The sequence below is a fragment of the Balaenoptera physalus genome (assembly GCF_965194825.1).
Source record: "Balaenoptera physalus genome assembly, chromosome: 4".
NCBI lineage: Eukaryota > Metazoa > Chordata > Mammalia > Artiodactyla > Balaenopteridae > Balaenoptera > Balaenoptera physalus.
Window position 1 is genome coordinate 64962443 of NC_138891.1, and position 15940 is coordinate 64978382.

Here is a 15940-nt window from a genome sequence, read left to right on the forward strand (position 1 = left end):
CAGAATTGATACCATGAAGAAGTTAAAACCATGAGGCCATGCTCTGTAGGCCTCTCTTCCATTTTGTTTACCTTGGATGACCCTAAATCTCTGCTATGGACTCGAGCTGACAAGAGCAACATGGGTCTAGGTTGTGCCCCAGATCAAGTATTGGGCTTGTAGAATGCTGCTTTCTCAGGGGGAAAGGCTGGCTGTATGTGAGATTGGTGCTTCGATGACAAGAAGCTGCAGTGTTCACACTGGCTCTGGGAAGTGAAATGTTGCTAAATTTTGTTTGGATGGGCCTGTGTTATGGTATTTTATGCTCTTACTGCTCCCTGGAATGTGGAATATATGACACAAGATAGATTCAACAATGGAGAAACCCAGCTCCAAAGATGCCAAAGCTCCAGCTTAAGGGGCCCCGAGGTTGTAGCTTCCTTTAGACCCCCAAACAAAGCCCTTCTGGCTAGGGTAAAAGCAGGAAGAGATGAAAATGGTGGTTTTACACTTATAAAGGGACTTAAATTTCTCTGTGGAAAAGAGGGACTGACTGGACATGGGGGTTATATTTTATAGGAAAGGGCTTTATTGGGGGCGTTCTTACACTGCTGGGGTCTTATATGAACTAGAGTGTTTATATTATCTAGTAACTTCATAGAATGGGGAGGGGAGGTGGGTGATTTGGAGGTTTGCTTCTGCTAGGCCCAGCTCCATGATATCATCCCACAAAAAGTTTCCTCCCTCCCCTGCCCCCTCTTCCACTGCCTCTTCCAGCAATGGCAGCCACTGGTGGCACAACCAGGACACGGTATCTCAAAATCAAATCACCAGCTGAAATACTATTGGGCAGAAGATGAAAAACTAAATTTTGCCCATGGAAGTCAGTTTGGCAGGTCACTGTATAATGTACACTTGCAACCCAAAAGGTAGAACAGTACCACCCAGGCTGACCACTCAAAATGTGGGGGGCACTCTAGCCTCCAGGGGGTGCGCCAGGCTTCCCCTACCTCTTTACCCTGCCTCCGGAGAGGAGAAAACGTGACCCAAGACAAGGGTGATGCCCAGGTCCTAAAGCGCAGACAGAGCGAGGATAGCTTTGGCTAGGAAGAGAAGTGGTCCTCGAGGCCATCTATTTGCTACTTCTGCTACAAGGGGCTGGAAAGGCTGGGAGGGTGCTGGGAAGAGGTCAGGGTGATGGGTCTATACACAGGGAGGCCTTAGGAGCCAAAGAGTCCTCAAGGGGGGGGACCTATGGCCCAGTGGCAAGTTTGCCAGGGTAAAGAGGTTGGCTGGTCATGTCCTTGGTCATCAACTAGGAAGAGCAGTTGCTAAATGGAATTTATAGGACATTGGCCTTATCCTTTCTTCACCTCTACCAGTACTAACAATAATGACAGGTGATTTTTTTTAAGGGCTTCTATTCTAAATCTGGCTAAAATAGAAGGAAAGAGATTCTTTGTATTAAGGCTTTCTTTCTCCTCCCAAAAGAAGTGGTCATGTTAGTAAGAGGAACCCACCTTGGCTGAATGTACTAAAACAGGAATGTCCTGACTCAGAGGGGAACTGCAGGTCAGAAAGAGGGCCTATCACGGAACAGCTGCCTCTCGTTGAAACTGCATCTTTCAAACAGTCATTTCTAAATAGAAAACTGGTTACTCAAATAAGGAAGATAATTTAATGCCAATGGTAGTAGAGAGGTTTTTTGGGGTATTTTTTTGACCCAGATGAACTAGTTTCAGATTTACTTCAAGTTTACACTCTCTCCACACTTTAGTATTATTCTTGAAACAGCTTGGATTTGTACAGTTCATTTTCTTTCAGGGACTCATTCATCCTAACAATTTAGGATTGTTATTTTAGAATTCCAAAAATGGAAACCCAGAGGCCTTGAATATAAGAGTTAGAAATGAAAGGGAGAAAAAGGAGCTTAGAAAAGATCTGGCCCAACTCTGACTGAGGTAGTCTTGTGTATTATAATACGGGGCTCTGCCATGAAAATATTTTGTACAGAACGAATATTTCTAATTGCATCAGAGTGTCACATCCCAAAACTCTAGGCCACAGAGAAACTAATATGATAGACAACTTATTTGCTTAACTTTTACCATGGAGAGAGAGAACTAAATAGAGCCCTGTTCTCCCAACTCGGGTTTGGTTAGAGGTGAAAGGCTGGCTCCCCCCACTGTGGGCTTTCCGTCAGCCACAGCAAATTCTACCACGAAGGGCTGCTCACGGTGGAACACTCCATCAGGGAAGGGGGGGAAACAGCGCATTCCTCCTGAATGGAAAAAAATGCAAGACCAAACCTTACACCCCTTCTATAATTTATTCCAAGTTTATTTGATTTTCATCTAAACTGGCATTAAAGCATCAACAATATTTGAAGTGGGATTTAATCACTGTGGAAAATTTTACCTTCAAGTTTAAAATTCATCTTAAAAGTCTGACGGGAGAAAACTCAAACCCTAGAGAAATAGGCTTCTCCTACGAGAGAACCATTCCCTTCTATTTATAACCCTGACGCTCCTGAGAGCAGAAACGCACCAAGTGTGTCAAGGGTACCTAAACTGTGACTTGTCCCCTCACACATACAGCCTTACTGGGGAACAGCATTAGCCACACAAAGTCTAGATGCAGCCTGGGAAGACCTGGCTAGTGTATGTGTTTAAAAGAGGAATCAGAAAATGAGAAATAGCGCTAGCTAGTTTTTTTCTATCACTAAGGTCATCCCACGGGCTTTCAGAACTCATGTTACAAACTTACTTCCCTGCAGGCTGGAGGCTGGTGTTGGGGCCTGCTGAGCAACAGGGCGGGGAGGGAACAGAACAGAGAGCGGTGGTGTGCAAAACACTCCCCAAGTGTCGGCTGCGCGCAGAGCGTCATGCTACGGCTCAGGCAGACGTGAAGAAACACATGACAGGGGTTCTCTGCTTTTGGACACACTTAGCGCCTAAGAGAAACTGTTTGCTTCTTGTTTCGACAGGAATGGAAATTGGGAAGCAGAGACCTTGTTTAATATGTCAAAATACAGAATACATTAAAGCCCTACGCTGTTTTCTCCTTATTCCCCAAGAAATAAGATCCCAGGCTGGTGCGGAAGGAAAGGAAAGAGAACGAAGTTGAAGAGGAGCAGAAACGTTCTGACTCTGCTGAGGCCCCCTCAGCACAGTGACATTATCCCTACGGAATTATTCTCTGTTAAAATTCAGATTCGGAAACTTGGGGTAGGCCTTCCAGGATCTGGTCTTTACCGTGGGCAGCCAAGTAGAAGAGACATCCCCCCTCTTCTATTCTACCTTTTCTATGGGAAAAGTATAAAAGACCCTCCTTAAGTGCCCTTTCAGGCAATTACAAAGCATTTCCAGGCACTCAGCTGAAAAGTGTTTATGTAAGCGAAGTCCTCCTCAGCCCCTCTGGAGAAGCACAAGTATCAGCATCCTCTTACACAGCCAATATCTAGGGTTACCTCCTGAGAGGTTTCAAACTCTCTCACAAAAGGACAATCTGCCCAGGCCTGTTCTTTTTTTAATAGGGAAGGGAAGACATTCTTGCAAGACCAATTTACAGCAAGGGAAACATTTCAGGAAAAAAAAAAATCCTTACAGCAAAAACACAAATGCAAACAGCCTTGTTAGGTTGTGAGGATGAGAAGCAGGAACTAAGAAGAGCTCTTAATTTAAAACCCTGAGGAAATGGCACCGGATCATTACTATTAAGTGTTGTTTTTTTAAAGGATTGTCCTTTTTATGCTTATCATACAGCCCTGGTCTAGCCCACATGGCCCTTTGAGGTGGGGGAGGAGGGGGGGGTATGTCTGCGAGCTGTTAGCCAAGACGTTGGAAGATGTTTAGGGTGGGCGATCCTGAGTCAAGTGTACCCCTAGAACCTGGCCTAGTTTGGGGGTGAGAAAGCCACTCTGGTGTTGGGGTTCCTCAGAGGCTGGGTTCTTTCTGGTACTTCCTGGGATGTTAATTGAGGAGAAAAGGCATTTGATGAGTACCCCATGGGAGGGTTGCTGCCATAGTGAGGCTCCCCCATAGCTGAGGCCCAGTCTGGGAAGGGTCATTTTAAAATGACAGGTATCTGACCACAGTGGGAAATTAACCGGGAGAGAGAAGGCCAAGGAGTCGAGAAATTACAGCTAGGTCCCTCCCATGTTAAAATGTTAAGTAGAAGTGCTATGGCAGAAAAACACCCGTTCTTCAGGCCTGGAGTAAAGACTGGAGAAGAAGAGCAGGCAGGACTCTTCAGTGGGGAGATAAAGCCACAGCCCCACGGGAACCAAGAGATAAAAGGGTAATATCCTCAGATCAAGTCTCAACACCTCTCTCTCCAGGGAAGCTAAACCACCCTCTCTTATTATCACTCCCTTTAGACAGCTACAGTCTAAAATGGGAGACAAAGAAAGGGGGGGCGGGCCCATGGGTCAGTAGCAGCCCTTCCCTAAGCCCAGGCCCCCAGCTTGGCAGTTGGAGGGTTAAAGTCAGCACTTAAAAGAAAACTCAAACCCCATTAAGCCCAGGCTTGGAGAACAGGGAGCAGCAGGGAAGCCAAAGGAAACTAATTTTGGAGGTTCTCCAAACTGCCAATCACCAGCATATTTCTAACAGTCCCAGTGTTGTTTGAGTTGGTTGTTTTTCCACAGCCTGCACAATGGGGTCTGGTTATTCATTGAAAAAGTCTGCAAGGGAGCCCCGCCCTCCATTCACAACCAATTTGGAATGCTCCATTCAGGCCAGGGGGGGTACTCAGCCGCTCAGCTCGCTGGGGCCGACGGAGCAGAGCCCAGCTGTCGCCGCAGGGACGCTTGCTTGCCCGGCGCGCTGTGTTTATGTAAGAAATTCAGACCCTGCAGGCGTGCTCTGCACTCTCCCTGATTCAGATGGTCAAGACGCTGGCTGAAATCCGCAAGGGTGTGCAAGTCAGCTCCAAGTGAGGTCGGCAAGTGCCCTCTGTGCGGCCCACTTCAGACTCTGACTGTAGCTACCAGCTGAGAGAAACAGACTTCAGCGGTATTTCTCCTGCCCTCAGGGACGAACTGGTTTGCATTAGAAGACAGCTCCCTATGGAAGCCAGCCTTTCCAGACTCCTTGCTTTTCCATTCATTGCCAATAGCTGTATCGGGAGCCACCTGGCTTCCTCCCCAAGGGAGTGGGTCTCTGGAGACACCCACTACTAGATTCTGGCTGCAGAGGGGGAGGGGTCGAGCTACCTATTATGAACAGTTTCACAGTTCCTTTTCCTGGCTTTGCATCCGGCCTGAAAAGTTTATAATACCCCCCGGGCATGCTCATGAGACATCAAAAGAGAAGGGCAGGAGATCTGGGGGTGGGGGTGGGAGTGAAATCTACTCCAAGGACAACGCAAAGTACAAGGCTAAAAACTGGTTGGGTTTCTATTCTTCTCAAACCTTCAATAATCACCCTAAGGGTGATCTTATGAAGCCAGTGTGACAACTAGACTTTATTTCAAGGCAGAATGTACTACTTTAGGAAAATTTATCTCCAGGAGATAAATTTTAGCACATGGGTTTTTCTTCTTTTTCGAAACCTATTGGACTATTTTCAAATGTCTTATGTGGACCTCTTCTCACTGCCTGCCCCCATTCCCACAGCCAGTGAACTCAGATAGTGGCACCGGAAGCATTTCTCTGCATCTTTCTAACTACAGACTCTCCATTCAACACCTTGAGTGCTCTGCAGATCAGTCTCAAACCCCTGGCCTTTTAATAGCTAGATCTTATCCTGCTCCCTGGAATCTTCACCCTTGGCTGCAACTTTCCTCTAGATGTTTCTTTCTGTTAGGCAGGGGAGCCTCCTTCATGAGGAGGCTCTTCTCAACTTTAACATCTGAGTTGCTAACATCTATCATTTACCTGCCAAGCCCAAAGGTGTACTTACCTTGTGATCACACACACACACACACACACACACACACACCCCTGTGCAGGCATCCACCCACAGACACACTCGGGGCTTAGTGTCTTGTCTCTCCTTTATTTTAAGCTGAGCCACTTAGAGGGATGGGACAATGATAGAAACTGACGACCAAAGCCTCTGTTAAATGAGCTTGATGAGTTCACAAAATGAATTTTTAAAAAAGAAACCTAATCCGGTACTGGCATCAACATGCCTGGCACTTGTCCAAGAGCTGGGAGCTGCAACATGACAAGACTCTGAGCTCCTTGGATTCCAAGTGGAGAAGCACTGTGTGCCAGGGCACAGATGGGGCCCAAGCTGCCTCAAGGGCAGCCATGTGCCGGAGAGGGGGCTGTCAGCCTCTGAGCCCGGATGTGCTTTACCACCATGAAAACCGCAGAAACACGTGGAGGGAACAGTCTCTGGGTAGAGAATTACACACCCCACCCTACTCCACCAGCGGTAATATTTTTTTCTAGGATTGAAATTAAAACAATGATACTACTAGATGGTTGAAATGGCATATAGTACAAATCCCCAGCTTTATCAGTCTACCCATGTCTTAATCTTATAAAGCTGAAGAATGCTGAAAAACGGGGGATAGACTGTAATTTCTTGATTGATGCCAGGATTTTGTTACCTCTGGAATCTACAAAAGTGATCTGCCCGGCAGACGTAGATGTAATTCCCCATTCCAAGTCTTTTGTGCCAAACACAAATGATTGGAAAGGATACTGGGTTTTATTAGAGGACTGAGAGCAGAGAGACATAGAAGAGGAAGAGAAAAAAAATCTATTGTTTTTAATAAGCCTAACTGAATTAAAGTCAGATGAAAAGAGATTTTGTGTAAACATATGGCTCTGTTTGATAAATGGGAACACTAGGTCTTGGGTCCTTAACAGTCCAGCATCTTAGGGATCTTGGAGGCTATCAAAACAGGAAGGATTTCAAATCATTTAGTCTCTTCTCAGTGGTAAGGTGGTGAGTGGGCTAGCTAACAAAGACTTTGAAAGGTTTGTAAAACTTGGAGTCAAATAACCTCCAGTTTTCATCCTCTTGCTTTAGCACGCTTGTTTCTTCTCCCTACCTTCAGAGCTACCAGCTCTGGATAAGGATAAAATGATAGGCTTGACTCCCTCAAGCCTCTTATTTTTAAAGTGCCTACTGTTTTCTCTCTTACCTTTTATAACAAAAAGACTTTAGGATGCTCCTTTCATACAGAAATGGCCCAAGGACACAGAGCAAGTAAATGTACAGTTTTGCTACATCATGTCTGGGGCCAAAATGATGTGCCCTCTGCCAAAGGAAGGCACTCCCTCTACCATATCAACCTCCTATGCAGTAAAGAAACAAACAAAAAAACCAGATGAATAATATCATATAGAAACAGGATTAAGATCAATGTATTTTAAGCTCAAGGGCTGCCATAACAGTTAATCCTATTTCCCCAGTCATCTATTGCAATGTATTTATGAAATGTCGATTTTTATCAGTTAATTAGCCAGTCCTTAGGAAATTACCCTTACTTCCTCCAGTCGGTCCATTCTTTTTGAAGCACAGATCTAAAAAGAACACTTCCAGGGGAAAATAAGGTCATTCAGATTTTAAAACAATTCTTCAAATTATATTTGGTACAGAGACCATCTTTTAAAATAAGATTTTACCACACCTTCTCCCCAGCATAAAATATTTTAGTTATTCAAAATGCCGACAGGTAAAACAGTCACAATATCACAATTCAAACAAATGAGTGAGATTTTTAAAAATCAGAACTGAAAGCTGCATTAAAAAAAAAAACCATTTATATATGCTAAAATCTAGTAATTACCCTAAGGTGCCCAAACAGTCAGCTCAGAAAAATGAATGTCGACTACCCACCCCTACCCCACATCTAAGCACTTTGAGTTCCATTCTTATCCATGGTTTTGATTTGCAGCTAATTCTGTGAAAATGTGTAGTAAAAATGTGTGGTACACATCTATCTACTGACCCAGATTCCGTGGTTTCGTAGCTCTGTGTGTTAAGGCACATGTAGCTACACACACATTTATAATATACAGGATATATACTCATAGTTTTATCTGTATACACACTAATGTCTTCTAGGAAACATGTGCGTTTCATAATTTTTCTGTTTTATAATTTCTCTTTCTTCCAAATCCTACATGAAAAAACTCAAAGCACCAAGATACTGAATTGGTTTCTTGGGATTGTAGAATGAAGAGAACTGTGGGTTATAGACTGGGCAGCCAGCGCTCTCCCAGGCCTTCTTGAGGGCCAGCTCCAGGTATCTGAAATAATGAGGGAGAGCCCTGAGCAGCCCTGAGCGTGACAGTGCTCCCTGGCTCTGCAGCTTTGTGAGAGCTTCTTCAAGGATATGATTTTATACATTTTCCCCCCTCATTTCACTTAACCCCTCCCACTTGCCCCCAATCACTAGTCAGTCTCCCCAGCTATCTGGACCTTGTCATAAGTAAAATGAAAGGGTTAGGCAAGACCATCTCTACAAGGGACCTCTAGCTCAAACAATCTGGGATCTTCAGGATTATTTATCAGGATCAAGGGACGATGGATGGCATTGGCAGAACGCCTATGTCTATAGGTTAAACTTTCTATTCCCTTGAATGTAACCTTTAGGAGTTTCCAGGTGGGGGATACTTTACTAATGTCTGAATTTGTGATGTAAGGGGAAATCTATACAACTAGAAGTAGGCTGGGCATTTCTATAAGACTTATAAGAACAGTGGTTTCATTTATTTAAATCACACTTATAGATGGATGTCTACGGGTAGGAACCCAAATCTAGAAAATTTACAAAATATAATCTCTTTAGAAGTTGAGCTTACAGTGTTTATCAAAAAAAGGTAAGCCATAATCTTCAAACCTGACGTTCTAAAATAAAACGTTACCCACATTACTTGGTATTTCTTTTTCTCTCTCACACACACACAAAAACTCTCACACATACAAGATGGAAAATTAATCAAATCATCAGTAACAGGAAAGGTAGACTACTACTCGTGGCAGGCCACAGAAGAATATTTGCAGAAACAAACGTTTCTGCTACCCTAGGGAAGAGGTTTGCTTTACCTAGCAAGTGTGAGTTTGGTTTATAGTTCATTGATCGGGTGATTCAAATCAATTCATAAGATTTCATTAAATTTAAATGAGCTTCCCCCCCTCCCCTGGAACAATCATGGGTTCTTCCAGAAGGTGACTGGAGTGGAAGCTGATCCTCAGCAGGAGGTTGTGAGATGCACTCACAGAGAGTCTGCCCAGCCCTGGGCTCTGCCAGCTCCCATGAGTCTACACTGCCTGTCTCAACTGCAGTCAAAGCAGTTACACATGTAACAGCAAGGATAAATGGCTCAAGGATACACCTCCCCACATTTGTGTTCCTGCCTAACCTCTGTTTGAATCGATCCTTCTTGAAGCTCCATCTCCAGAAATAAGAGTCAGAGAGGGGGAAAGAATTATTAAGAGACTTTTTGAGGCTACTCAACCATCTGCTTTATCCTTAAAAGACAGAAAAGCTCAACCTTAAGAAGTTAAAGCAAAAAGCAAACAAAGTAAGAAACACATCACACTTGGTAAGCAGAAACATCCCCCAAAGCAGCTCCATTTTAGGTATGGCACTTTAATTAAAGAAGTTAGCACATTCTATTTGCTGAGCAGGAATTATTTCTAAGGAGCCAAAACACATTTATTGATTCCTTCACTTTAGCTTCTTCCTGCAGATAAATATCTCTCCAAATATAAATCTTGTTTGCTGACATCTTTCTCTAAAGAACATACCTTTGATTCAGCACATGAAATCAACCTGAATGCAGTCATCTCACCTTCCTTTTAACTCTTTTGGGTTACAGAGAAACAAAAGTGTCATAAAAGCATTACCTCTGCCAAGAAAGCCACCTCCCAAACAGACTGCAGTTTATGCTGCTCTGAGCAAGAACCGGAAAGGCTGGGCAAAATTGTCAACACGGAACGAAGTAGGATTACAAATCCTGTCTTTTATCTTGCAAACACACACACACACACACACACAATTTAGGTTATCTTTATTTAGTCTTTTAGTGGCAAGCTTCCCAATCACTTGAAAGCAATCAGAGGGCAATAATTAACACGCATTTACTCTCCTATAGAAAACATTCACAGCAAGCTGTGACAAAGCTAAGGTAACCATGCATCTGTGGGTTACAGTTTGTTCCCTTTCAAAGTCTCCCAGCACTGCACCTTGAATACGAGGCCTATCATTAAAGAATGTTCAGCTGGTACCTCTGGTCTTTCATTTATTGATTTAGAACACCCAACTTTTACTTAGACCCAAAGATATGCTCTTTCCCAGTGGCATTTTTACACACACACACACACACACACACACACACACACACGATAAAACAAAGCTGGGAAGAATGTGTTGGTGCAAAATGAGAAATCGAATCCTTGCCTGGCTCAGGTGCTTGCTATTATAAACTATGACTAAGACACGAATTTCTCTATGATGCAACTCTCAAGAGAGGCAGCATTTTTCTCCAGGCCTCTCTTAAACCTGCTCATTCGCCAGTAACTAATGCTCTCTAGAGCTGCCCTGTGCTGCTCAAATTTCATCAGCCAGCTTTGTCCTTGATAGCTCTTCCTGGACCATAAAATCTCCCAGACCTGTTGAGGACAGCCCCAAAAGATCAGCGTAATGCGAACCGCGCCTGTGCCAGCATAGGGAGCCATCTTTTGAGCTCCCACTGCATTTGTTATCTCAGTGATATGAGCACTTAAAGACCATTTTAAGAAAGTTTTTACTCTTCTCTGAATGATAAAGTCCTGACAACTACATGAAAAATAAGTGTAAATCAGGTCACTCTGTGACCACTTTTTGTCAACTTTGAACTAGAAACAAAACTGACAACATGTTTGGTGAAGCGACAATTAACTGGAATCTTCCATTAACTATTTTCTGCACCTTTAAAAGAAAAAAAAGTCAGGCTCATGATTTGCATCAAGGATTTAATTTATAAAACAAACCCTAAAAAACCACTGTAAAAGGAAGACTGATTTATGGATGCTTGGTCCAACAACTTATATATTTCAATTAATTTATCATTTGGATCTTGAAGCCTTGCAAAATTCTTAGGCAAAAAGACATTTTAAGATAAAATCATGTTCAGTAAATCTCACCTGCAATACAATAAAAGCACTTTAGAAGTAATTTCAATAAGGAATGAAACAAATTCGGAGGGGGGTTAACTTTGAATTATTAAAAGAAACAAAACACATTCCACTGTCCAAATATGCTGGCTACAACTGGAAAGAGTATTCTAGACTTGGATGATCCAAGACCAAACAATTTCAGAACACATGTGCCACCACCAGAAAGGTACTTACAGTTATCAGACTGAAAATCTGGGACAAACTGTTCGTCATCAGGAACTTGTGCTGGAAAAGAGATTTTTATTTTAGACCTTTAAGTTTTATTAAAAAGCACAGTAAAATGTTTTATGTGGAAAATAGGACAGCCAAGAAACTTGCCTTCAGCTAACCAAGCCTCTTGAAGTTGACTGAGATCCTGAAACAACTCTGGAATTGAAAACAGAAGACACCAGAATGAGGAGAATTCTTCTGCTAGGGAGAAGAGGGAAGAGCTGGCTGCATGCAGCTTTCGCGGGGAGCCATGTGAACGAGCCACAACAGAGGGGAAAGCTTCACTACCTTCAGAATCATGAGCCAGATCTGTGTCCAAAAACTTCCTCTTTCTGTCAATCACAGGCCGCCCTCTACTCTCCTCTGACCGAGATTTCTGAAAGAGGCCAACAGACAGTGAAGACTCAAGTGTAATAAAGGGGTCCAAAGGGGGTTGTGCCATAAACCAATAAGGAGAAGACTCATGTTCGAAGAGGGAAGACAAAACAAACCAAAAGCCACATAAACTTACCCCTGGGACCATAAAAGGGACTTGTTGATCATAAAAACCATCCATGGTGCTTCCAATGTCTCTAATGTCACTTTGGAAGGTCTCAGCATTGAGTAATTTCTGGGGGGAAAGGGGTCCTCCTGTAATACGAATTTGGGAGATTTTAACCGAGAGGGGGGAAGAAAGAGAAATGAAGTAATTTTATATTGCTTGTCCTTTTAGGGCCTGTGCAAAATCACTACCTTTCTCTGAGGTAATTAAAGCCCACTTCAAGGTGTAAGCTTTACAGACTAACGCTGGGCTTGATTAAGGGCATCAAAGATTCATGGTGTACTTAGTGCCAAATCCATTCAGCTAGTCAGTCTTTTAATCTTTTTCTCTCTCTTTTATTTAGTCATTAAAATTATAGGTTTACTACTACCTGTCTCCTACCAAAAAAAAAAAGGCCTTATTTTCATTAAAAAGGGCGATTTCAAGATTCTCTCCATAAGAATATTCCCCAGGGCGTTTGTAGTGTTAGGGTTTTTTTTTTTTTAGACATAGTTTAATTTTTGACAGTACAGTGACAGGAAGGAGAAAAACTGGGTTTAAGCATTCCAAATTATTTGCAATTAAGAATCTGACATACATAGTGTTTCTAAAAGTATTTTGTAGGTCAGTGGTAAAACACTAAAAATAGTTCCAGGAATACAACGATCAGTGGTATACTTATCTTCATACACAACTTTTTATTAAAACTTAAACCTTCTGTCCAAACAGCTGTAGTGTCTGTAATGTCACAGATATCTCCGTGGCAACTTACAGAGATGTCTGTGATATCTCCAACTTCTTAAAGAATAAAGTAGCTATGAAAAGTAACACATAAAGTTAACTAAATTCCACTGCACATATTTTAAATGCATCTCTACCACAGATCTTTAAAAAGCATTAAGAGCAAAAGATCCATGGAAAGAAAAATGAGTTTATTATAGTGAAATTATTTTTTCTCAAACATGACCAAAAAATAAAATTAAACTTGTTTCAGCACTGTCAAGTGTTGGGGCTGGGAAGGGAGGTTGGGGGTCAGAATGGAGAGGAGGAACTTTTTCTAATTTGAGAGGTATACACTAACAATTTTAGGAAAGTGCCATTTTCCCAAACACTGTTTTATTCTTCAAACAAAAACGCAGTTAAGTCAACAAAATGGGGGAAACATTAATTTCACTCATCCCAGCTCTAAGCAATGCGAAACACTTCAGGATAAATCTTTTCTTTAACTTGTATAAAATTTTTAGATAGGGAACTTTTTCTCAGTGGGCAATTCCATCCAATTTGTTTTTCACACTGTGTGAAACATATCCAATTTTTGTAAGTTAGCGGGATACGAGGAAACCCTTCACGGCCAGCCTCCTTTCAGCACTTTGGTCCAAGTAATAAGATATTTTCCAAGTCAAAGAGAAAGAGGGAGAGGAACAAAACTGCACACTTCATAACTTCCTAGAAAAACACTTCGGCTAGCCTGCCTGCGTGCCTTCCAAACAGCGCAAAAACGTTCAGAATAAAGCTTCTTTCCCAAATGTCACCAACCCGTAAACAAAATCTGAGGGGCATCAGCAGTGAGTTGAGGGGCAAGAAAATGAGTTCTCTGCAGCCTTCAAAAATCTGTCAGATTAAATAAATCGCGGCCTTAGAAATTCTGTAAATGTCTATTGGGAGAAGGGGACAACGGGTAGGAGATCGGAGGGAGAGAGATTTTCAGAGTCTCACGATGAAATACGTTGGCAAAAATACTTCACCATGAAGAGCAAAAATACCTTTTAAAAAATTAAATGAAAGAAAGAAGCGAACCCAAAAGAGGGATCAAGGATCTTTAACGCAGCTCTCAAAGTTCAAGGGCTAGAAAAATCGTGTTCAAAGTGTAATTTTTTTTTAAAGCCTTAAGGGAAGGCTCGAGTTCATCCAGGAGTTTAAACCACTTCCTTTGTGCCCCCCCCCTTCCCGGGGCCCCCAGGAAAAACTTTAACACAGCGCAGCGGCGCAATCGAGGCCCCACCCCCGCGGCGCGCAGCGGGCCCGGTTTTATGAATGAGAGAGAGCCGCGGCCGCCACATCAGGTAAAGGCTGTAACTGGATCCCTCTCACTGGGCCCCATTCACAAAACAAGACACACTTCCACCCAATTCCCAGCCTTCTCCATTCAAGAAAACTCCTTCAGATGCGCCCCCGCCCCCACTCCCAAAGCACGCCCAGCCTCCGACGCAGGCCCCTCACCCCAGCGTCCTAGGAAGAAAGCTCAATGCTTCATTCACAAAAAGGGAAAGAAAAAAAAGCCGCAGGGAGCGGCGAGCCAACGAAAGAAACCCGCTTCATTCATAAAGTCACCCACATTCATAAAAACGAGCTGCGGCGCCAGGCGCTACCAACCGCCTCCAATAGCCCCCCCCCCCAAAAACACCCTTCCAAACATCTCTCTTTGGCACCCCTCCTCAATCAGGACTTCGGCTCCCCCAGAGGTCCCCTCCCCTCTGAAAACGCGGTCAGATCCCAAATCCAGCGCGAGGCTCCAGCATCTCTCCATCCCCCGCCCTCCGCACCCATTTTTTTTCTTTTCCACCATCCCCAGGCCGCGGTTCTGATGCTCTCCTATTTCTCGAGAATCGCCATGCAGCCTGACGCCCTCAGTCTGCTGGGGGTGGGAGTCGGGGGATTGGGTGTCCGCTTTCCACAACCTGAAACTTGCAAGGCCTTCATAAGTTCCTGGCCGACCCCCAACCCCGGAGGCTGCACATGCCTATGTCACTTAACCCCTCCAGGTGCTGGGGTGGGGGTGCATCACTCTCAAACATTCCCCCTAAGCTGCTTCAGCCCCCTCCTCCCCGCTGCAAAGATCTGCCGAGTGCCTCTTCTCGCGAGCCTCCAAGTCCCCTCGGGGCTCTCAGGTCTCTAGAGACTGTAAAGCCCGCAACTCCCCGCCCCTCCATCTCCACCCGGGAGCCTCCGCACCTCGCGCTCCCGCTCGCCTCCCCCGCGACGTGCGGAAACCCGCTCTCCGCTAGATCCGGAACCGTTAGCCGCCCCCGCCCGACGCATCCCAGGAACCGAACCGGACCCGGCCGCGGGAGGAGGGGGTGGTCAGCCTCGGGAGGGAAGGGGACCCAACCCCAGTAGAAAGTGCACCCGGACTCTGAGGATTCTGAATCAGCCAGTGAACTCTCGCCGGCTGGGCCCTTCCTGGACACCCCCTCCTAAGCCCCCTTGTCTCCTCGACGCCCCCTCACCTGAGGCAGTGGCTCTCCTCCCCTTGCAGCGGCCCCGGGGCGCAGGCGCGCTCACGCACGCGCGCACCGGGCCTGGGCGCCTAGGCTAATGGCTGGGCCGAACCGCTCCGGGGACGCTGAACCGCTCCGCGAACCAGCCGCTGGACTCTGCGCCGCAGCTGCCAACCAGGCTGGAGCGCTGGCCCGGCCCCCAGCGGCCTGCTGCTCCGCCCTCTGCTATTGGCCCGCGGCTATAGCCCAGCAGCGTTCCCATTGGCCCGAGGCCGCTCCAGCGACTGTCCATCACCTCTTGTTTACCCTGTCTGCGGGCAAATCCAGCCAAGCCGCCCCATCAACTCCGGCCCCCATTGGTCAACAGCGCGTCCCTCCCCCCACCTCAGGGGTCTGTTTTACATAATTTATGCACCGGGGGCCATTGGCCAATCAGCACAGGCTTGTTTATATAATGAATGTAAGGACGTTTTTCATTCATAAAAAACGCGACCTGAGGGGGGAAGCTTAGCTGAGTCAGTGAAGAACTTAAAGGGGCCGAGGGCCTCGAGGAGCCGCAGTTCCTTCCTTCCCTGCAGCTCTCCCAACTTTTTACCGAGGCTTGGATCTTTCCCCTTCCCCATTCACCCCTAACTTCTCTCCCCACCCCGCCCCCCAGCAACACCACTGCCAGGACTGGGCCGCTGGGCGCCAGTCGTTTGCAGCTGCAGCACCAAGCGAAGTTATCATTTTAGAATTCGGGCTACAGGAATCCGTCATTCCACCCGGAGAGAAACTCGCTGACCGACCTGGGCGTTCGGCCCATAGAAACACAGAAAACGGAAACCGACCGCTCTAATCTTAGTTACCTTTAAGAGAGGCCTTAATTTCCTTTAACTATGTTTCCA

At 45.1% G+C, this 15940-nt stretch overlaps 1 protein-coding gene across 1 annotated transcript in view; it reads right to left on the minus strand.

Annotated features, from left to right (window-relative positions):
- ETV5 (ETS variant transcription factor 5) overlaps positions 1-15211 on the minus strand; it is a 55608-nt gene extending 40397 nt beyond the window's left edge. Inside the window, exons 1-5 of the mRNA XM_082460920.1 lie at positions 15063-15211; positions 11827-11945; positions 11604-11691; positions 11424-11471; positions 11280-11330 (exon numbers count right to left, since the gene is read on the minus strand). Of these exons, the coding sequence (XP_082317046.1) occupies positions 11280-11330; positions 11424-11471; positions 11604-11691; positions 11827-11871 (232 nt within the window). The 5' untranslated portion in view covers positions 11872-11945; positions 15063-15211. The remainder of the gene's footprint in view (positions 1-11279; positions 11331-11423; positions 11472-11603; positions 11692-11826; positions 11946-15062) is intronic.
- Positions 15212-15940: the final 729 nt, after the last annotated feature.